This window comes from Theropithecus gelada, chromosome 14, assembly GCF_003255815.1.
Source record: "Theropithecus gelada isolate Dixy chromosome 14, Tgel_1.0, whole genome shotgun sequence".
Classification (NCBI taxonomy): domain Eukaryota; kingdom Metazoa; phylum Chordata; class Mammalia; order Primates; family Cercopithecidae; genus Theropithecus; species Theropithecus gelada.
The window spans coordinates 116869922-116894596 of record NC_037682.1 but is presented as its reverse complement, the minus strand read 5'-3'; the positions used below and the strand labels follow the sequence as shown (position 1 = coordinate 116894596).

Below are 24675 nucleotides of genomic sequence, written 5' to 3'. Positions count from 1 at the left end.
GTATACATAAGTTTTTAAGGGTCTATAAATGATCTTTCTACAACTGAGTTGTGGTTAAGTGAATGTTAACTTTACAACTGCACATTAAACTGTTCATATTTTATGTACTTTTATATAATTATGCTTAACAACCACACACACTGTACACACTATACACACACACACAAACAAGCATAGGTTGATTTTTCTATCAAAATTTGAACTGTTATCTTCAGATAGTAAATTCTACCCATTTTTATTTTTAATAATAGGAGTAAATACCTTCCGACAACAATATAATGAACATTACAGGAAAATTAAGGCAACTTATATTTACAGAATGCCTTTCTGTGTAAAACAGGACACTATACTCTTCCTACACATTAAAGCATTAAAGATTAACTCTAAAAGGTACTTGTTATCAGTCTCTTTACTGAGGCAATTGCCAGTGTTCAGATAAATGTCAGAGCTAATCCAAATCCGAAACTTGAAATTTTCCCACCATTCTATACAAATTCCCAATGCAAACAGTTTACTATCCATCTATTCATCTTCCCCTTACAATATGCTGTGGCATCTTCCTCATGGGATGGTCAATTAATTTATTCAACATTCAGTCATTCAGTCAACAAATACTTCTTTAGCACCTATTATATTCCAGGTTCTGTTTTTGTATAAGTTATACAAGGATGAAAAGGAATGGCAAAATCTAAGCTTACATTTTGGTTGCGGAGGCAGGCAATTAATAATTTCAGACAGTGATCAATTCTATAAAGGAAATAGAATAAAGTGACAATGACTCAGTGGTAGAAACACTGGGGCTGAGATGTGAATACTCAGTCAGCCGTGCAAACTACTGAAATGGGTTCCACACACAGGGACCACTAAGCATCAAGGCCCTGGAGGGAAATGTGCCTTAGCAGAGAGAAGGCAGGCAACTCTGCCTAGAATCCTATGTGCAAAAAGGACAGAGGGTGAATTATGGAGGGCCAGGTTAAGTCATAGCAGAAAGTTTAGATTCTAGCCTAGATGCAATAAGAAGCTATTTTAAGTTTTTAAGAGGGCCACAGGAAAATTTATATTAAAAAAAATTTTTAGGGGTTATAAAAAGAAAAGATTCCTTCAGAAGAAGGGAGTTGGCAATGGCAAAAGTGAAAGGGTAAAGACTAGTTTTTATCACAGAAATCCAGGGAGGAGATTAAGGAGATTAAACAGGAGTGGCCAACAATGAAAACAGACATAGACAGCTTCCAGATATATGCTGAGGATAGATCAGATCAACTGAGTGCTGATTTCTTTGTTGAACAGCTATTTATTCTATACTGTAATATTATCAGGCACATTTCTAGGTGCTGGGTATACGGAACTGAATAGGAAGGAAAGGGTCCCTGATCTCAAGGAGTTTATATATTAGGAGCTTATATATTACATATTCCAATGGGAGAAGCAGAAATTTAATAAACAAAAATATCCTATGTCAGGTAAGAAGTATTATGATGAAAAACTAAAGGAAAAGGAGAGACAGAGGCGGTTATTATTTTAGGTAAGTCAGGGAAAGACTTTGCAGAGGAAGTGACATTTAAGCAGATACCTAAAGTGAAGCACAAGCCACGCAAATATTTGGAAGTAAAGTACTATAGGTACAGGGAACTGCAAGTGAAAAGACCCTAAGGAGGGAATGTGCTTATCTTCTTGTGAGAAGAGCAAAGCCAATGTGGCTAGAACAGAATGAACAAGGAGTGGAGTGGCACATGAAGCCAAAATAGTGGCCAGGAGACAGATCACATAAAGCTGTATAGCTTATACACCGCAACAGATCACATAAAGCCGTATAGCTTATACACTGAGACAGATCACACAAAGCCGTATAGCTTATACACCGAGTTTTGAATTTTATTTTAAGTGTGATAAAAAGCCATGTGAATTGAGAACAGGACAAGGGATATCTGATTGACATTTTAAAAGGATCATTCTGCTTTTCTGGAATATAAACTGCTGAGGGATAAGTAATATAAACAGAGAGATGACAGTGCCTTCAACTGGAGTGGTACTAGCAGAGGTGTGAAGTGGGACATATTTTGAATGTATTTGTTAAACTGAATAGATTCTGCTGGACTGAATGTAGAAAATGGGGGGAAAAATGAAGGATGACCTAGGGTTTTGGTTTAAGGAACTGAGGAGCTGAAGTAACATTTCTGAGAAGGAGAAAACTAGGAGAGGAACAGGTTGGAGAACAGGAATCAAAAACTGTTTTTGGTCACGAGATGCCTACTAGACATTCAAGTGGAAATGTAAAGTAAGTAAAAGGCTAGAGCTCACAGAAGAGGTTCAAGTCAGTGACTTGAACTGTTTTTGAAAGATACTGACTCAGATAATTCTCAAGAACAAAATTTCTCCCATATTTGAGAATTTATACTGACTCAATTCTTAGGCATACCCTAAATAGTTCAAATAAATAAAACAGGTTCAAATTTATTCTTCCTAAGGGTATACTCCAGTAACACAATTTGCCAGTATAGATTAATATGTGATAAACTCTAATCATAACATTCTACATGTTCTTGGCTTCAGATTAAAATAACTGATTAAGTTTATAATGTTTTACAATTTTAAAAATGTTTACTCATCCAAGCTGGAGTGCAGTGGTGCAATCATAGCTCACTACAGCCTCAAATTTCTAGGCTCATGTGATCCTCCTTTCTCAGCCTCCTAAGTAGCTGGGACGGCAGGCAGGGTCCAAGGCTTCAACCTAATTATACCCCAAAGTTAATACAGATTTTATTAGAAAAACAAAGTTTTTGTAAGTCTAATAGGTAAAGGAACAAAGAATCAGATCTATTTTGCTTACAGCTTCCTTACTCTTCCCTTCCCTCTTTTATTCTTTATCACCTAAAAGCTTGGTCACTAGTAAGTTCAAAAGGTTAGCTAAAATATGGCTATGAAAGTAGAAAATACAGAAAAATATTTAAGATGTTCAACAGTAATTTTTAGAGTAAGGTTAGTTAAACACTAGAGTTTATGCTCAACTTCTCCTTGAAAGGCCGAGTATTTATTTTACTAACTACACTGGAAATAATGCCTACTTGCAACTTTAATTAATCATTATAATTCAAAAACAGGTTTATATAACTGGCCAGGCCCTTTTGAAAATATAAGTACAAATCTTGGGGATATGTTTTGAAGCTGGCTTCGCTTCACAGACTGATAAATCTGTCCAAAAGTCACAAGAATTATGTCTTTATTGGTTCATCTTACAATTAAATCAACATGGAAGAAATATGTACTTTTTGGATTAAACAAAATGTTTTGATAAAAATGGGATATGTGTGTACAAAAGCTGGAAAACTCATGTCCCCTGAAACTTGGTTTCCACAAGATGAGTTTCAAATTCAGATACTAAACACACATGAATAATCAAATGAATTCTACTCATCCTTTCCCCAAAGTTGCGCTTACAATTAAGATATAGGTATTATTTGTATGCAGAACAAACAAAATAAATTGGAAGATGTTTGGCTAAAGAGGGAAGTGAACACTCAGGAACTACTGTTTGCAGTTTGCAGAATAGGATAATCTTCTCTAGGAAGAATAATGTCAACATAGCAGCACTATATTCACCAGGATTCCCCAGAGCCAATGGTCCCATCATGTGGCAGGAAGCCAAACCTTCTGGCTGCTCACAATATCAATCAGCTTCCCTTTAATCTTCAGGAAGTGTCTCTTGAACTCCAATCCATCACCCTATATTAGAAATAATATTAAAAAATAATGTCAAAACAAAAACAAAAACAAAAACAAGATTATGCCCTAAAATCAATCTCTTTTTAGTGGTAACAAGAGACAAACATCTTTAGATATGTCTAGCTACAATTTTCTTTTAGGCCTGTTTAGGAAGAACAAATATCCTGGCAGAGAAAATTGTTACACAAATAATTCTGATGTGGTTTCATGCCCATCACTGTTCCTACTGCACTGAGCTCAGACAGCAGATAAAGGTGGCATCCTATCTGTTTCAGGTGTTGGTATATCTGGACCTAAGTCATTACAATCCATAGGCAGTGAGGGTTTGGAAACTAACGATAAACTATACAACTAAACTGAAGTCTTGTTGTCATAACGCTATTGAACAAAACCAGCAGCTTTAGTTATGAGAAGAATTTCATTATACTATGACCTTAATTTAATTCCATAGCAAGCATCTGAAAAACAGTATTGCAGCAAATCTCTAATACAAAGAGTACTGCAGCAAATGCTCCAACATAGCAGCTACTCCTCCAACCCTCTTTAGAGTCACACACAATCTCTCAGAAAATAGAGAAAAATGTTATTTTGGTTTTATATATCAAGGGCTGTAAAACTATAATCTTAGAATCAATAATTTCTAAAGAAATAATCAGAAATATGAACAAAAATCTATGCATAAAATATCAATCACAGAATTATTGTAACAGGTAAAGGTTCATTAAATTATAATGAAATATTTGCAACAAATCATAATTTTTATTAAAAGACAAATTAAGAAAAATATTAAAATGCTTCAAAATATTAATGGTGATCACTGAAAATTTAGAATTATTTTTATTTTCTCATTTTTTGTTTGTCTACATTTTTCACAAAAGCAGAAACTTTTTTTGAAACAGAGTCTCACATTGTCACCCAGGCTGGAGTGCAATGGCACTATTTCAGCTCACTGCAACCTCCACCTCCTGGGTTCAAGTGATTCTCCTGCCTCAGCCTCCTGAGTAGCTGGGATTACAGGAGTCCGCCACCATGCCCAGCTAATTTTTTGGTTTTTATTGTAAAGATGGGGTTTCACTATGTTGGGCAGGCTGGTCTCAAACTCCTGACCTCGAGATCTGCCCGCCTTGGACTCCCAAAGTGCTGGGATTACAGGCGTGAGCCACCATGTCCAACAAAAACTTTTATAACAAGGAAAACGTCATTTGAAAAAAACAATGTTTGGGAAAAACAGATAACAAAAACACATGCTGTAATACTAAATGAAAAAAGCAAGTAACCTTCTGTTTACAAATGTCACATATATACAAACATGATGCCATTAAAAAAATTCACATAGAAATATTTCCACAGAAAAAATACAATAAAACATAAAAATACCTTAGAAAGCCGGAAGTCAACCAATATTTTATCATCCATTTCTAACAAATTCACTTTGAAAATGAGTTTATTATTTCTCCTATCAGTTGTTGATACAGTAACCTAAGGCAACAAAAATAAGGTTAAGCCACATGGGTGAGTAGATAATAAACTAGTAAACCCACCATGAAGAACAGAATGGAAGTTCCTCAAAAAAACTACAAATAAAACTACCTATATGTTCCAGCAATCCCACTAATGAGATGTCATCCAAAGGAAAGGAAATTATATGGAAGAGACATTTGCATCCCTACAGCATTATTCACAATAGCCAAGATATGGAATCAACCTAGATATCCAACAAGAGATGAGAGTAGGCCAGGCACTGTGGTTCATACCTATAATCCAGCACTTTGGGAGGTCAAAGCAGGAGGATCGCTTGAGCCCAGGAGTTCAAGACCAAGCTGGGCAACATATCAATACCTCATCTCTACTAAAATTTCCAAAAAATTAGCAGGCATGGTGGTGCATGCCTGTAGGACCAGCTACTCAGCGGGGCTGAGGCAGAAGGGTCACTTGAGCCCAGGAGGTTGAAGCTGCAGTGAGCTATGATTGTGCCAGTGTGCTCCAGCATGGTTGACAGAGTGACACCTGTCTCAAAAAAACAAAACAAAAAGCCAAGCAAACGAATGAGGATAATATGATAAATATATACACAATGAAATACTACTCAGCCATATAAAGGAATGAAATCCTGTCATTTGCAGCAACATGGGTGGAAATGGAGGACATTATGTTAAGTGAAATAAGCCAGGAACAGAAAATTAAACATCGCATGTTCTCACTCATATGTAGAAACAAAAAAACAGTTAATTTCATAGAAGTAGAAAGCAGAACAGAGGATACTAGAGTCTAGGAAGGGGAGAGGGGAGGGAAAGATAGAGATTCATGAAATAATACAAAATTACAGCTAGATAGGAGTAAGTTCTAGACCACTGTAGGATAACTATCCTTAACAATAATAGAGTTTCAAACAGCTAGAAGGATACTGAACATTCCCATCACAAAGAAATGGCCAATGTTTGAGATTATTAATACGTTAGTTATCCTGATCTGATCACTATACATTATATGAATCAAAACATCACTATATACCTCATGAATATGTACAATTGTATCAATTTAAAAAAACTTGCTGGCTACCTCCATAACAGGAGTAATATTAAGTATGCTGATAATCTCACTCATTCCAGAGCCTCTCTTCTCCCAGTGGGTATGTATGTCCCCAACCCAATCCATCAACAGGGGTGCAGCTCCTAGGGACTGAGTGTATATGAACTCATAGCAATAAACCTTACTGTATTGTACCAAAATACCACTGAAAGGAGAAACAATCAAAGATGAAAATAAAATGGGAGGAAAAACAAGATTATTAAAACGTAAGAAAGAAAAAGGCCTGACTTGTGGCTGAAAAGCTAGAGCAGCAATTAGAAGACGGCAAAGGTCTTGAGAGGCCTTGCAACTTCCACTTTCAGTCTTTTAAAACGTTCCTGTGGAATGTAAAGACGCTCAGCCTAGCTGAATGATGCGGAAAGAAAGGCTCAGCTAACAGCCAGTGCCAAGACTCCAAACATGGGAGTAAGGATGTTTTAGACCACCAGCCACAGTAAAGACATCAAATGATTATAGCTGGATGAATAAGCCCGATCAAGATCAGCAGATCTGCCTGAAAAACACAGCCCAAATTTAAAAAGTATTTGTAATAATTCTTACTTCAAGAAACTATGAAAGCCGGGCGCGGTGGCTCAAGCCTGTAATCCCAGCACTTTGGGAGGCCGAGACGGGCGGATCACGAGGTCAGGAGATCGAGACCATCCTGGCTAACACGGTGAAACCCCGTCTCTACTAAAAAATACAAAAAACTAGCCGGGCGAAGTGGCGGGCGCCTGTGGTCCCAGCTACTCGGGAGGCTGAGGCAGGAGAATGGCGTGAACCCGGGAGGCGGAGCTTGCAGTGAGCTGAGATCCGGCCACCGCACTCCAGCCTGGGCGACAGAGCCAGACTCAGTCTCAAAAAAAAAAAAAAAAAAAAAAAACTATGAAAACACACAACTATACTATGACTGTGCAGCACTGAAATAACATACTATGTTCTGGGAAAATTAACACAAGATATTCAACTCAACACATCTGAATTAAGCTCTTAAACTTCAAAGACAAAAAAAAAAAAAAATACTTCAAAGAACTGAGAGTGACTGAATCAAGGAGTGATGTCAGTGAAAATGGCAGAGAAAAGAACTCCAGAAGTCCATTACTCCACAAAAGCAATTTTAAAAACCTGCCAAAACCTGTCAGAATCAACTTTTTCAGAACATTGTAAACTAACTAAAAGTTTGCAGTAACTTATTCAAAACAAGTGAAACTCAGTAAGAACAGTGAGCTTTCTGGTATTGTAACTTACCCTGTTCCCATCCCCTGCTCCTCACTCAGTAGCAGCCTTGAAAATAACGGTCCATATTTCAGGTATAGGTCCAGGTAGGAGCAGAATAAACCTCACTTACAAACTATCTTAAACCGATCTGACCCTCTAAAATGACCTGATCAAAAGGCTTGTCCTGGCCAGGTGCAGTGGCTCATGCCTGTAATCCCAACACGTGGGGAGGCCGAGGCAGGTGGATCACCTGAGGTCAGGAGTTCGAGAACAGCCTGACCAACATGGTGAAACCCTGTCTCTACTAAAAATACAAAAATTAACAGGGTGTGGTGGCAGGTGCCTTTAATCCCAGCTACTTGGTAGGCTGAGGCAGGAGAATCGCTTAAACCTGGGAGGCAGAGGTTGCAGTGAGCTGAGATCACACCATTGCACTCCAGACTGGGAAACAGAGCGAGACTCCATCTCAAGAAAAAAAGGCTTGTCTTTATTTCGCCTTTGTAACTGTAACTCACCTTGCGCTAAAGCTGCTCCTGGGTAGCGTTTGTGGAAAACACTTACAGGAAAATGCTTTAGTCTCTGTTGCCTGAAGCAATGATAGCAACTGGGGCAAACAGACTACCCAAGACGTTTGGAAGAAGAGGTTAGGGAGTGAGATGTTTCTGAGCAATAGGACTCTGAAAAGGTCCAACATATTCCTGGGAATGTAAAAAGACACACCCATGACCAGGGCAGTACACGTGCTTAGGAAAGAGCTGAGAAGACCCCGAAGCTCTACATGTGCCCTAACTTTGCATTTTGCACAGGCAAATAGTGAAGGCTGAAGCAACGTTGTAAACTTCTCGGTTGAGTATTGCAGGTGTGCCCCAACACAAATACAGAACCCCTCTGCAGAATTTTTTGTTTTTGGTACACAGAATTTAAGGAAATCTCTGTCCAATCATTAGCTGACCACTACAACTAATGGGACAGAAACTGCACAGTCATGCATGACAAACAATACCAACTTTAAAAAATTATATCAGAAAAATCACTAGGGCCGGGTGCGGTGGCTCCCACCTGTAATCCCAGCACTTTGGAGGCTGAGGCGGGTGGCACCTGAGGTCAGGAGTTCGAGACCAGCCTGGCCAACATGATGAAACCCCGCCTCTAATAAAAACACAAACAATTAGCCGGGCATGGTGGTAGGCGCCTGTAATCCCAGCTACTTGGAAGGCTGAGGCAGGAGACTCGCTTGAACCCACGAGGTGGAGGTTGCAGTGAGCCAAGATCACACCATTGCACTCCAGCCTGGGCAACAAGAGTGAAGCTCCATCTCAAAAAAAAAAAGAAAAAGAAAAAGAAAAAAAATCACTAAAAAAAACAACTACATCAAGCAGTAACAAACACTGGCAAGAGGGGAAACTCTGACTTCTAGAGTTGCCACATATTGCCACAATATGTCCAGTTTTCAATAAAAAATTACAAAGCATGTAAGGAAACAAAGTATGGCCCATATAAAGGAAAAAGAGCAACCAAAACTGTCCCTGAGGAACATAAAGAAAGAATAAAGAAAAGTGAACAGAGTCTAAGAACTGTGGTATGACAAGTATCCCAACAATACACAATGAGTCCAAGAGGGAGAGGAGAGTTAGGTACAAAAATATATCTGAAGAAATAATGGCCAAAAACTTCCCAAGTGTGATTAAAAACATTAATTTACATATCCGAGAAGCTCAATGAACTCCAAATAGAATGAACAAAGAAATTCACACCAAGATACATCATAGTCAAACCGTGGTCAACAGAGAAACATAAAAGCAGCAAGAGAGCAGCAATGTCTCACATAAAAGGGATCCTCAGTAAGATTAACAGCTGACTTCTCATCAGAAACCACAAAGGCTAGAAGGCAGTAGTGGCATAATCAAAGTGCTGAAAGACAAAAGTTATTAAGAATTCTATATCCAGCAAAACTACCTGTCCAAAAAGTGGAAGATAAATTAAGGCACTTTAAACTAATAGATACTACATTTGATCTTAGCCAAAAGGCTGAGAAGCGATTTTTTTTTTGAGACAGTCTTGCTCTGTCACCCAGGCTGGATAGCAGTTGTGCAATCAGATCACGTTCACTGCAGCCTCAATCTCCCATGGCTCAGGCTATCCTTCCACCTAAAGCCTCCCCAGTAGCAGGGGTTACAGGCGCACACCACAACGCCCTACTAATTTTTTAAATATTTTCAGTAGACATGGGGTTTCACCATGTTGGTCAGGCTGGTCTCAAACTCCCGGCCTCGAGTGATCTGCCCGCCTCAGCCTCCTAAAGTGCTGTAATTATAGGTGTGAGCCATCACACCTGGCTAAGGTACTTTAGATTGAAAGACACAAATAGGCTAAAAGGAAAAGGAAAAAAATAAAATAGAGCATGGAAACAATAACCAAAAGAGAGCTGGTAGCTGGGTATGGTGGCATATGCCTGCAGTCCCACCTACTTGCGAGCCCAAGGCAGGAGGGTCACTTGAGCCCAGGAGTTTGAGGCTGCATTGCACTATGATCGTACTGCAAGTAGCCACTACACTCTAGCCTAGGCAACATAGTGAGACTCCATCTAAAAAAAGGAAAATACACAAGATAGCTAGTAAGCTGATATGGATATACTAACATTAGACAAAATAAACAGACTGATGAAAACTGTCAATTTAGCTGGGCATGGTGGTGCACACCTATAGTATCCACTACTCAGGAGGATCACTTGAGCCCAGAAGGTCAAATCCAGCCTGGTCAACACAGAGAGACTGCATCTCTACAAAAACATTTTTAAAAAGTTAGCTGGTTATGGTAGTGCACACCTGTAGTCCCAGTTACTTAAGAGGCTGAGGTGAGAGGATCACTTGGGCACAAGAGGTCAAGGTATTAATATATAATATTAATAAAGGGGAAAAAATCCACATGATTATCTCAATAGATGGAGAAAACATTTGACAAAATCCAATACTCTTTATCATAAAAACAAAAACCCCACAGCTAACATCATACTTAATGCTGAAAGACTCAAAACTTACTCCTAAGATCAAGAACAAGACAAAGATGTCCACTCTATTTCTGTTCAATATAATGTTGAGAGTCCTAGCCAAGACAACTAAACAAAAAGAACTAAAACGCATCTGGGTTTAAAAAAAAAAAAAGGTAAAACAATTTCCTGTATCTCTATGGATAAACAATGTAATCTTTTTTTTTTTGAGATGGAGTCTCACATTATCGTCCGGGCTGGAGTGCAGTGGTACGATCTTGGCTCACTACAACCTCTGCCTCCCAGGTTCAAGCGATTCTCCTGCCTCAGCCTCCCGAGTAGCTGGGATTACCGGCACCTGCCACCACGCCCAGCTAATTTTTTGTATTTTTAGTAGAGATGGGCTTTCACTATGTTGGCCAGGCTGGTCTCGAATGCTTGACCTCGTAATCCACCTTCATTGGCCTCTCAAAGTGCTGGGAATACAGGCGTGAGCCATCACGCCCGGCCAAATAATGTAATCTTAATATATAAAAAAACCTAAAGAATTGGTCAAAAAAACTACTGGAGTTAATGAATTCAGCAAATTTTCAGGATACAAGATCAATACACAAAATTCATTTGCATATATACTATCAATGAACAATTTGAAAATAAAATTTAAAAATTCCATTTACATCAGCATCAGGATTTAAAAAAAAAAAAAAGAATAAATGGGATTACATTTAACCTAGGAAGTGCGAGACTTGAACATTGAAAACTACTAAATATTCTTGAAAGAAATTAAAGACCATAAAAAAATGGAAAAAAAGGCCCCATGTTATTGGATTGGAAGAGTTACTATTACAGGTTTAGCATCCTTAATCTAAAATCTGAAATTCAAAATGTTCCAAACTCCAAAACTTTTCGGGTGCTGGCATGATGCCACAAATTGAAAATTTCATACCTGATAAGTTTGCTTTCTGATAGTTCAATGTACAAACTTTGTTTCATGCACAAAATTATTTAAAACATTGTATAAAATTACCTTCAGGTTATCTGTATAAGGTATATATGAACCACAAATAAAATTATTCATGTTTCAACTTAAGTCTCATCTGTAAGTTATCTCAATATGTATATGCAAATATTCCAAAATCCAAACAAATGTAAATCCACAAAACTTTTGGACCCGAGCACCTCGAATAAGGAATACTCAATCTGTACTAAAATGGAAATATTCCCCGGGTTAATCTACAGATTCAATGTAATCTCTTTTAAAATTCCAAATTTTTTTCTTGCAGAAATAAGATAATCCTAAAAGACAGAAAAACAAGGGGCCACAAATAACCAAAATACCTTGAAAAAAAGAACAAACTTGGACAACTCATACTTTCTAATGTCAAAACTCACTACAAAGCTACAGTAATCAAAATAGTGTGGTAGTGGCATAGCATAGACATATAGATCCATGAAATAAAGAATTGAGTCCATGGGGGAAGAAAAAGAAAAGAAAAGAAAAAAAAAAGAATTGAGAGTCCAGAAATAAACCCATACATCTATGACTGATTTGTTTTCAGCAAAGGTGCCAAGATCATCTCATAGGAAAAGATGTCTTCCACAAATGGTGCCAGAAAAACTGAATATTCACATACAAACATTTGCATTTGGACCCTACCTCATACTATATACAAATATTAACTCAAAATGGACAAAGACCTAAATGTAAGAGCTAAACTTTAAGACTGTAGTCCCAGCTACTCAGGAGGCTGGACTCCTAAAAGAAAGCATAAAGTATAAATCTTTACAATTTTATATTAGGCAACAGTTTCTTAAATTTGGCACTAAAAGCATAGGCAACAAAAGAGAAATTATAGATCCACTGGAATTCATCAAAATCTAAAACTTGTGTACATCAAACACTAACAAGAAAATGAAAAGAATGGGCGATTTCTCCCACAGAATGGGATATTTGCAAATCAGGTATCTGACAAGGTTCTAGTGTCCAGAATGTACGAAGAACTCTAACAACTCAACAATAAAAACAATCCAGTTAAAATATGGACAAAAGATCCAGATACTGTTATAAAGAAATGGCCAATAAGCATGTAAGAATATGCTCAAGATCATTAGTCTTTAGAGAAAGGAAAATCAAAAGCAAAATGAGATAATATTTCATACACACTAGGATAGCTATAGCAAAAAGGGGAGGCAATAAGTGTTGGCAAGGATGTAGAGAAATTGGAACTCTCTTACATTACTGATGGAAATGTAAAATGGTACAGATGCTTTGGAAAAATCATTTCGCAGTTTCTCAAAAAGTTAAATGAAGAGTTACCATATGCTCCAGCAATTCTACTCCTCCATATATATCTAAGAAATTAAAAACATATGGTCACACAAAAACTGGTACAAGATTGTTCATAGCAGTATTATTCATAAAGACCAAAAAGTAGAAACAACCCAAATGTCCATCAATGGATGAATGGATAAACAAAATGCAGTACATACACACAATGGAATATTATTCAGTCATAAAAAGGAATAAAGTACTGATAAACGCTATGAACCTTGAAAACATTATGCTAAATGAAAGCAGACAGACCCAAAGGACTACATGTTATATGATTCCATTTGTATAGAATGTCCAAAGAGGCATTCCCTGAAGACAGAAAGTAGATTCGAAGTTGCCCGGGAATGGAGGAAGAAAGGAATAAGGAGTGACTGCTAGGTGGTATAGAGGTTTTGTTTTTTTTTTTTCCCCTGTGGTGATGCAATGTTCTGGAATTAGGGGCGATGGTTGCACAACTTTGTGAATATGCTAAAAAGCACTGCATTTTACATTTTAAAATGGTGAAAGTCATGATTCTTACGTTAAGAAAATTTTATCTCTGAGTCGACCTGAGAAAAAGTGAATCACCTATGTGAGTAAGAAGACTATCAGGCTGACCTCAGATTTTTACACAGTAACAGTTCCCCCAAACTTTTAATTTTGAAAACTCAAATCTACAGAAAAACTGAAAGAAGAATACAATAAATAACCATATACTCTTCATTGGCCTTATCTACTAGATATGTGGGTGTTTATTTGCCTTTATGTAATTGTTTGCCCTTTATTTTTTTAAATTTTAAGTTGAAAGAAGATACCACTTCACTTCAACTTTGCTTCCACATGTTTCTCCTTGGAACAAGGGCATTCTCCTACAAACCACAGTATCATCACACCCGAGAAATCTGATGCTGATACAAAAACATTACCTAATATACAGTCCATATTCAAATTTCCCCAATTGTTCCAATAATGTCCGTTGTAGTTTTTTTTTTTTTCCAAATACATGATCTAGTGAAAGACCCTGCACTGCACTTAGCTATCAGGCCTCTTTAGTCTCCTTCAATATAAAACAGCTCCCCTATTTGTTTTTCATTGACATTAACATTTTTTTTGAAAAGCCTTAAAGACAGTTTAGAATATCAATGTTATAACTATGCTCTAATAATATAAACAATAAAAATTGACGGGTGCAATCAAGGGAAATGCAAGAAAGTGTGGGATTGCTAATGTATTCGTCTTTCATGGTAGGCAGTCAACCATTATTGTCTACAGTTTAAGTATATACAGTTTTTAAGAAAATAATAATTCCAGCTCCCTAACATTTTTAATAACAATTAAAAGTCTTTTAAGAAATATTATTTTAGGCCAGGCACGGTGGCTAAAACTAAAAAAAATAATAATAATAAACAAAACTTAAAAAAATATATTATTTCTTAAGGTAGAGAACATTTAGTTTCTTTTTCAAATTAACTAATTACTTAGTATTTTTATGTTTGTTTGGTTTTTTTGAGACAGAGTCTCACTCTATCACCCTGGCGGGAGCACACTGGCAGGATCTCGGCTCACTGCAACTTCCATCTTCCAGGTTCAAGCAATTCACCCGCCTCAGTCTCCCGAGAAGCTGGGATTACAGGCATGCACCACTATGCTGGCTAATTTTTGTATTTTTAGTAGAGACAGGGTTTCACCATGTTGGCCAGGCTGGTCTCGAACTCCTGACCTCAGGTGATCTGCCCACCCCGGCCTCCCAAAGAGCTAGGATTACAGGTGTGAGCCACCGCTTGTATTTAAAAAATATACTAATGATAGCTTTTACTCAAATATTTCAATTTTTCTTCAGGAAAAGGTATAATGAAAATCAATGAAACACACCTGATTCATACAACTCTTCTTCCATTGATAGCCCAACTTCTCACAAGTCTCTTTCAAGCATTGATAAGATTTGTCTGCATCCAATTTGGTAAAGAATCGTGTCATTCTTTTGACCAACCGCTGCCAGGGGTTCTACATGTCAAACAGAAGACAACTGAATAAATCCATTATGACTAAAGACAGTAATATCATAGCTATTTAGTCTGACTTAAAAATTCTTCCTTGACAAAAAAATACATGTGATTTAAAAGTTATATATCTAAGATTTACACATTAAAAAAGGACTTTAAGACAATAAAAAATAAAGAGCTGCCATTATTTATTAAAAAAATGAAATTCCCTCACCTGTGAGGATCCTGGGGTTCCAAGTAACTGACTATTCAGAAGCATATGATCAGGACATGCGGGCTGGGAAAAGCTGATCCCTTGTACCAATTTATCAATATATGAGGGACTGGTATCCCATAAGGAAAGACCTGTGCGTGGTTCTGGCTGAGAACTGGAGTACTTCACATTTTCTTCACTAAGGCATTAAGACAGAAGGAAACATACATAAAATAAAATCTATCAGGCCTTTCTTATATCACACAAAAGTTCTCTTGCTTACAGTATTATGTCCATTAATGTTGAATATTATGAAAAAACACACACATGTATTATTCTTCATGGGGGATACTACAATCAAAAACTACTTAATCTTTATCAGTCTTACCTAGAAGCACTGTTTACTGGAGAGAAGTCCAAATTGGATTGAATGTGCTTAGAGAACCCACTGGGAGACTCTGACACACCACCTGAAGTGACTCGGGGCCTTTTTGCCCCTAAAAAAGAAAACAAATACAAATGCTTTCAAGTCTTCTACGCAAATAAGTTTTTAAATTAACTCAACTGGCAACTTGAAGAAGTAAAACTATGTCTAAATCTATTTATTTAACACAAAATTTTTATAAGATATAAAACAAAGCCTTCCTATATGATTTTATAAAAAATGTGGCCAAGTTATAAAATTACTAAGAATCATTTGTCCAATTACGTATTTACAATACCTAAGTATGACCTGTAGGCATGTTCAAAGTGTGGAGTATGCGCAGACCACAATCTTTTTTTTTTTGAGATGGAGTCTTGCTCTGTTGCCCAGGCTGGAGTGCAATGGAGCAATCTCGGCTCACTGCAAGCTCCATCTCCCAGGTTCATATTCTCCTGTCTCAGCCTCCTGAGTAGCTGGGACTACAGGCGCCCGCCACCACACCCAGCTTTTTTTTTTTTTTTTTTTTTTTTTTTTTTAGGAGAGATGGGGTTTCACTGTGTTAGCCAGGATGGTCTTGATCTCCTGACCTCGTGATCCACGCGCCTCAGCCTCCCAAAGTACTGGGATTACAGGTGTGAGCCACCGTGCCTGGCCCAGGTCACAATCTTAATGGCATCTTTTGTGGGGAACAGAACAATGTTCTATGAAGACGACAGACCTGGCTAAAGGACTAGAACTTTTTAAAATAAAAAATAATTTATGATAATAGCAATAAACATTATGAATCTGTTCTAGCCAAAACTCTTTGATTCCCTGGAAAAGCTTTACAAAGAAGAATATTATATGGAAAATGACACCACTGTAAATTTATGGTTACAATCCCTAGCCAAACCTCAATATTGCCAGATAATTCTGTTTCTCTAGTTTCTTTTCCTTTTCTCCATAAGGATCACTTCAAAACTACACTTTTCTGTAATTTCCAAGACTACCATCCAGTACCTACACTACCACCTTCCATTTCAGAGAGAAAGCCATTAGACAGAAACTACATCAACTTATCCCTATCAAATCGAAGTTACTTGTATTACTATACATCGTTTCATCCCTTCCATTCTCCTATCGAATGTTCATCTCTCTACTTGTGCTTTGGAGTCTATACCCTTCTACCTCCTCAGGGATCTTGATCCTGTTACTTATTCCCTTTCTCTTAGACTGTCAGCCTCTTCCTCTCTACAGGATCTATACCCAAACCACTTAAACAGGCTTAAGTTTCTTTTTTTTAAAAACATGCTTAAGGTTTTTTTTTTAAACCTGCTTTTTATTTATTAATCCATCCATTCAAATATTTTATTAGGTCTACTCTGTGCCAGGCATTATTCTAGGTATTAGGTATTCAGCAGTGAGCAAAATAGAAAAAAATCTTTGATCTCTTAAATCTTACATTCTACTGAGGAGAGACAAAATAACGTAAAATAAATTCAAATAAAGTTAAAGATAAGCTAAATGATGGTAAGTACAATGGAGGAAAATAAAATGAAGAAATGCGTTGGATTGCATATGTCCACAAGATAGTGAAAATTTTAAAAATTTAAGAAATGTGTTAGAGGGAAGGGGTATCATTTTAAATAGCATGGCCAGGAAAGGCTTATTGGAAAGATGACATTGAAGTCAATATCCAAAGAAAGAGAGAATAAGACATGCAAATAAGTCCTGTTGGAAAAAGCATTTTCAGGCATAGGGAACAGTCGTTACAAAAACAGTGAGGTAGAAGTATGCCTGGAGCACTTGGAGAACAATGAGAAGACTGATATAGGTATGACCAAGGGGGAGCAAAGCAGAATTGAGGTCAGAGAAGTAATGTAAGGGACAAAACTGTGTAAGAACTCACAGGTCATCAACTGACTTTAGCTTACACTCTGGGTAAGAACTAAAGCATTGGAGGTTTTGGGTAGAACGGTGACATATTCTAATTTATTTTTAAATCAGAACACTCTGGAAAGGTATCATAGTAGTTTGGAATGATAGGGTTGCCGTGGAGGTGAAAAAGGTAATCAGATTCTAGAATTTTAGAGGTTAACAGAATTACCTGGTGGACTGGATGTGAAGTAAAAGAGAATGAGAAAAACGAAGGATGATTCCAAGGTTTCTGATCTGCATAACAAGAATAATGCAGTTGCCATTAACCAACAAGGGAAAGACTTTGAAGAGGAATGGATTTGAAAAGAAAAGAACAGTAACTCAGTTTGGAATTCATCAAGTTTGAGATGCCTCTTAACATTCAAGTGGAAGTTCAGAAGGCAGTTAAGACATGTAAGTTTGGCCGGCGCGGTGGCTCAAGCCTGTAATCCCAGCACTTTGGGAGGCCGAGACGAGTGGATCGTGAGGTCAGGAGATCGAGACCATCCTGGCTAACACGGTGAAACCCCATCTCTACCAAAAAAATACAAAAAACTAGCCGGGCGTGGTGGCAGGCGCCTGTAGTAGAGTGAGACTCCGTCTCAAAAAAAAAAAAAAAAAGACATGTAAGTTTGGAATTTAGAGGAAAGGTCTAGGTTGATATAAATGTGACGACTATCAACATACAGTTTTATTTAGAGCCATGAAACCAAGTAATATTACTAATGGAGTGAGTGCGGAGAAGAAAACAAAGGAGATCCATAGATTCAGCCCTAGAAAACTCCAATAGTAGGAGGCTGAGTAGATGAAAGAAAACCATCAAAAGAGACTGAAAAGGAGTGACCAGTGAGAAGGACGAAAATCAGAAGAGTGTAATGCGTGGAAGCCAAACGAAGAAAGTGTTTAAAGGAGAAGGGCATGATCAACTGTATAAAATACTGATGAGATAAAACAAGAGGTCTGAGAACTGACTACAGTAGTCCCCACTTACCCACAGAGGGATATGTTCAACTGGATGCCTGAAAGTACAAATGGTACCAAACCCTATATATGTTCTTTCAATCTAATAACCAAAACAGCTACAAGCAGGTAGCACATGGAACGTAAATATACTGGAAAAAGTGAAGATTTTTGGGTATTTTTCTCCTGCTACAAACCATTGTGCAGGTACAAGTGTGGAGTACGTAGAAAACTACTAGATTAAACCCAGAAACTACTTACTGGGTTTTACCCACTAAATATGATGAAGAGAGAAAGGGACAAGGAAATTGAAGATGATGAATGCAAAGCAGTCATTTAATGACTAACCTAAAGATTTAAGATAAGTAAAGATGAAATCAAGGACCTAGAGAGGGAGCAGGTAAGAGACTGAAGAGATAGAATTAATTAATTGGAAGTGCAGATAGAGTCAAAGGACTGTTTAAGTCAGAATATTAAGGGAGGAAGTCAGAAAAATTATACTGGTGATCAGTGCAGAGCGTTCAAAGACAACATCACTACAGGAGAGAAGGTCAAGTAACAGTGAAGTCAGGATATTAGGAGGATCATCCAAATAAATATTTAAATCACCAAGAATCATGACGAAAATTACATCAAGGGTCATTATGGAGACTATGATAGTATGGCAGAAATTTTAATTGGGGGTTCAAAAGTTAGAGGGGAGAGACATACAGGAAGATGTGAGAAAGTAACAATGAAAAATAAGGAGGACACCTGTGCCATATCCAGATCAAAGGACATGAGGGTATGGGAAAGAAAATACCTACCACTTCAGAGGAAGCAGCGTCCTCAAGGTAGAATTGGGCTTTAGGTTAGAACAACGAGAAAGAAACAGGCAGAGAGGTATTAAAGAAGAGTGAATTTTTAAACATTAACTCTTTTCTGTCCATGAGGACAGAGTTAAACATTAATTCTTCTTTAATAACTCTCTGAATGTTTCTCATTCATAATCTCTAGTCATTGTCCTCTCTCCTCCCATTCACAGCCTAACAGTCCTATCAATACTAGTTCTTAAATTTCTTTGGGATCATCTCATTTCTCCAATACCACTGCCCTAACCTACTCCAAGCCATCTTACCACAACTAGACAACTAGCAGAAAAACCTACGGTACCCTGAATCTTTCCCTATTCATAAAAAACAATGGGGGCGGGGGGGAAGGTCGTCAGAGAGATATTTTTAAACCAAAGATATGACTATGTCACATTCTTGCTTAAAATCTCCCAAAGGTCTCCCCAGTGGTCTTAAGTTAAAAGCCCCGAATCCTTAACATGGCTTACAAGGTCTTCTTCCACAAACGGGCCACTAGCGACCTCTCTATCCTCATCTTAAACCTCTCTTCCTCTCCCACTTCCCTGTTCACTCATTTATTCAACAAATATTTAATGAGTGCCTATGGTGCACCATATACTGTGCTAAGCACTGACGATGCAATGATGAACACAGCAGACATGGCTCGTGCCATACTGATCTTTCAAGTTTCTCAAATGCATCAGACTTTCAAAAACCTAAGAGTTTTCAAATACTGCTTCCCCTGTTCAGAATCAAATCTGCCACTTACTTTGCCTGGCTAGCTTCCCTTTAATCTTCAAATCTTAGATTTAATGTAATTTCTTCAGGAAGAAAAGTCTTCCCTGTCCCTTAGACTTGGTCAAACACTTAGCTATAGTACCCTGACTTTCCCTTTTATAATTATTAATAAACAAAATTATTTTTATATTTTTTTCCTACTAGACATTATAATCTCCATGAGGACAGAGATCATAGCCATGATGTGTTGTTGACTTGTGATAATGACTTTGCAATTACCTTTCCTTCCACAGAAAAACAAACATGTAGTTTAAGGATATTACCTTTCTTGAGGGGTTTGTTGTACCATCTATCTTTTTTGATGTCTGGAATGGTAATTCTTGCTGATGGATTCTCAACTAGGATTTTATGCAGCAGAGCTAAAAACAAACATTAAGACAACATTCATGAAAGCGTCATGGAGATTCGAGAAGCCTATGGCTTGCGGTAAGAAACATATTTTCTGTTGGCCTACTTATGTCTAAATATTATTTCTGGGGAAGAGAAAGAATTAAAGCTACTAAATTATTGCTTTAATTTCATGCAGTTTTTCTCTGCTGCTGTCTATATCTTGGAATAGTCTTCCCTTGATCTGATTCTCAATTGTTTGCAACTGAGAACAAGAGCCAGGTGGAAATGTTTCTCCTCATGTGACAAGATTAACAAAAAGATACAGAAACCCCCTTATATCCATTTTCAATACTGAATTTCATTACTTCAATGTCATGTTCTCACGTGACCCCCTTATTCAGTTTTATAATCAACATTTACTTACCAATAACTTTTAAAGAGACAGTATTAACCATCCTAAGGTATCTTGATTTTCTTGAGAAAAAATTCATATATCTCCCTACACAAAAATTATTTCCTAATGGACCAAAGATTTAAATGTAAAAATGAAGCCATAAAACCATTAAATGAAAAAATAGGGAACTTTTAAATAGTAGAGGTAGAAGACCTTTCCAAAGACATTATAGTCAGGGACCACAAAGGACAAGATAATAGATTTGAATGTCAATATAGCAAAACAAAATGAAAATAAATGATAAGTATTTGTGAAAAGTATTTGTAACAAGTGCAAAGGTCAATATATTACAAAAAAAAAAAACAAACAAACTTCAAACTGGTAAGAAAAATATGCTTGACAAAAATGAGCAAAATAGACAAAAAACTAACATATAAATAAAGTGTATACAACTTCATTAGTATTAAATTTAAAATAAAAATAAAAGACTATCGGCCGGGCGCGGTGGCTCAAGCCTGTAATCCCAGCACTTTGGGAGGCCGAGATGGGCGGATCATGAGGTCAGGAGATTGAGACCATCCTGGCTAACACGGTGAAACCCCGTCTCTACTAAAAATTACAAAAAACTAGCCGGGCGAGGTGGCGGGCGCCTGTAGTCCCAGCTACTCGGGAGGCTGAGGCAGGAGAATGGCAGGAACCCGGGAGGCGGAGCTTGCAGTGAGCCGAGATCTGGCCACTGCACTCCAGCCTGGGTGACAGAGCGAGACTCCACCTCAAAAAAAATAAAATAAAATAAAATAAAAGACTATCATTTAAAGGCCTGTTAGTTTTTTTTTTTTTAATGTAAATTGATGAGACTGTGATGAAATGGTTCAAACTTTCAGGAAGCAATTTGACAAAATAAGCCATAATAATAAAAACTACATCTTTCATGCTGCAATTTTGCTTCTGGGGATTTCAATGAACAATTTAAGGGTATGTGTCATGATTAAGTTACACAGATACTTATATCTCTTTTGTATCTGTGAAAATTTAGAAAAATCTCCAACAAAGTGATTAAAAGAGTATCATAAGGCATATCCACATGGCAGAATATCATCACAGCCTTTAAAACAACGATGTAGACCTACAATTATAGTCATGGAAGAATGTTCACTGCACATGAAAACCAAAAGCAGTTACAAAATATTAGTGTGATCTCATTTTGTATAAAAACACATATAAATAATATACATATATTCATTTTACATACTCATGGGCCACATTAATGATGTTTCAGTCAAGAATGGACCACATGTATAACAGACAGTCCCATTAGATTATAACACTGTATTTTTACTATACTTTTCCTATATTTAGATACACAAATACCATTATGTTACAATTCCTTACAGTACTCAATAGAGTAACATGCTATAGAGGTTTGCAGCCTGGGACCAATAGGCTATACCATATAGCTAGATTTATAGTAAGCTGTACTATCTAGATTTATGTAAGTATACTCTATGATGTTCACACAATGATGAACTCACCTAACGAAACAACTGTTAGAGTGCATCCCTATAGTTAAGCAACAAATGAGTGTATTTGTAACAAAGTATAGCACATGTGAAAACTTTTTTTTTTTAAGTAAAAAGCCACCTAAGAGCACAGATTCAAGTTGCTCTGAATATACACTCCCCAGAATATTTTTAAAAATCTATGGCAGAGTTCTGGGACGAAAGAGTTATTTTTTCCTTAATTTTTACTTATAGTTACCAATTTATCTACAAGATTCATGAATTATTTCTAAGTTTAAAACAAAAAAATAAGAAAATATTCAAATAGCACAAGACTTCAAGAAATCAGTACTCTTTCACTCAAGATACCGTTACCTAGAGGAGCAGAATCGATTTTTTTCCAAGGGTTGAGGTATGTTTTTTTTTCTTTCCAGTCAGAATATTCCTGACAGCTGTCACTGGGTTGGTCCCATGGCAATTCTAAAAACAAAGCAAGTCCCAGTTTTTTTTAATGTTCAGATTTCAAGGAAAAATGGTAATATAAATCCATGAAAAGTTTCCTTTGAATTAATTCAATATGGTTTTCAAACTAAGAATCCCAACCTGGCCACTGCACTCTAGCCTGGGTGACAGAGCAAGACTCTGTCTCAAAAAAAAAAAAAAAGAGAATCCCAACTTAGAAACTTTAGAGGCACTTCAAAGATAGATGAATCAGAGCAGGTATGGTAGCTCAGGCCTGTAATCACAGCACTTTGGGAGGCTGAGGCAGAAGGATTGCTTGAGCCCAGGAGTTTGAGACCAGCCTGGGAAACATAGTGAGACCCCATTTCTACAAAAAAATAAATAAAAGTAGCTGGACGTGGTGGTGTGCCTCTGTAGTCCTGGCTCCTGAGGAGGCTAAAGTGAGAGGATCACTTGAACCTGAGAGGTCAAGGCTGCAGTGAGCCAAGATCACACCACTGCACTGCAGCCTGAGCGACAGAGCAAGACTTTGTCTCAAAAAATAAAATAATAAAAAAAACCAGATGAATCACTTCTTGCCCTAGTCTTGTTTTCAAAAATGTTTACGTGATTCATAGGAGAGGTAAGTGTTGTGAAATTTCGTAACTATGCATGCCTCATCTTAAAAAATCTTTGGGATTATAAATAAGTTACTATTTGCAATGTAATAAATATTTGTGTCCCCCTCAAAAGTCATGCTGAAATCCTAACTCACAATGCAATGGCATTTGGAGGTGGGGCCTTTGAGAGGTAATTAGGTCCTGGGGATGGGATCCCTCAAAAAAATGGTATTAGTGCTCTTATTAAGACCTTATTAGTGTCTAATAAGGGCTCGTGTGCCTGGCCAATATTATGCCTTCATAGGCATATGTAATCCCAGCACTTTGGAAGGCCAAGGTAGGCAGATTACTTGAGCCCAGGAGTTTAAGACCAGCCTGGGTACCATGGCAAGACTGTCTCTAAAAAAAAAAAAAAACACACACACACACAAAAAATAAGCCAGGCATGGTGGTGCACGCCTGTAGTCCCAGATACTGAGGGGACTGAGATGGGAGGATCGCTTGAGCCTGGGAGGTCAAGGCTGCAGGGAGCCTTGAATTGTGCCACTGCACTCCAGCCTGGGCAATAGAGTGAGACCCTGTCTCAAAAAAAAAACCACAAAAAACAAAACAAAACAAAAAACAGACACAATGTCTCACAACATCTGGTCATTTTAAAAAAACAAAAAAACCAAAAACAGCACTTTGGGAGGCTGAGGTGGGTGGATCACTTGAGATCAGGAGTTTGAGACCAGCCTGGCCAACACGGTGAAACCCTGTCTCTAGTCAAAATACAAAAATCAGCTGGGGTTGATGATGCGTGCTGGTAATCTCAGTTACTCAGGAGGCTGGGACAGAACTGCTAGAATCTAGGAGGTAGAGGCTGCAGTGAGCTGAGATCGTACCACTGCACTCCAGCCTGGGTGACAGAGCAAGACTCTGGTCTTAAAAAAAAAAAAAACAACACAATAGGACCTGCTTCTGCTCTCTTGGCTGTCCACCATGAGAGAGCACAGGAATACAGCCATCTGCAAATCAGGAAGAGGGCCCTCACTGAAACATGACCAGGTTGGCACTCCTAATATCATACTTTTAGCCTCCAGAACTGTGAGAAATAAATTTGTTGTTTATAAGCTATGCAGTCTATGATACTTTGTTACAGCAACCTAAACTGATCAAGAGACTATTAAAATACTACTCTAGAAGCTGGGTGCCATGGCTCATGCCTTTAATCCTAACAGTTTGGAGGCCAAGACAGAAGGTTTGCTTGAGACCGGGTGTTTAACACCAGCCTGGACAACACAGCAAGACCCCATCTCTACAATACATTTTTAAAACTTAGCCAGATGTCTTGTGGCAAGCACCACTGGTCCTAGCTACTTGGAAGAGTGAGGCCAGAGGATTGCTTGAGCCTAGAAGTCTGAGGCTGCAGTGAGCTATAATAGCTCACTATACTCCAGTTTGGACAGCAGAATGAGACCCTGTCTCTTAAAAAGAAAACAAAA

General features: G+C 37.7%; 1 protein-coding gene and 1 pseudogene across 3 annotated transcripts in view; both read right to left on the bottom strand.

Moving 5' to 3' along the window:
• Positions 1 to 24675, bottom strand: part of CHEK1 (checkpoint kinase 1) — a 53088-nt gene that overhangs the window by 20155 nt on the left and 8258 nt on the right. The window contains exons 6-12 of one of the 3 annotated variants that reach the window (XM_025356511.1): positions 22506 to 22610; positions 20171 to 20266; positions 15388 to 15496; positions 15021 to 15198; positions 14676 to 14807; positions 5098 to 5199; positions 3598 to 3720 (exon numbers count right to left, since the gene is read on the bottom strand). In XM_025356511.1, coding sequence (XP_025212296.1) covers positions 3625 to 3720; positions 5098 to 5199; positions 14676 to 14807; positions 15021 to 15198; positions 15388 to 15496; positions 20171 to 20266; positions 22506 to 22610 — 818 coding nt within the window. In that variant the 3' untranslated portion in view covers positions 3598 to 3624. Of the gene's footprint in view, positions 1 to 3200; positions 3721 to 5097; positions 5200 to 14675; positions 14808 to 15020; positions 15199 to 15387; positions 15497 to 20170; positions 20267 to 22505; positions 22611 to 24675 lie in introns of those variants that run through there. The other 2 variants (XM_025356510.1, XM_025356509.1) reach the window with 2 other exon arrangements.
• Positions 9410 to 9546, bottom strand: LOC112607535 (annotated as a pseudogene).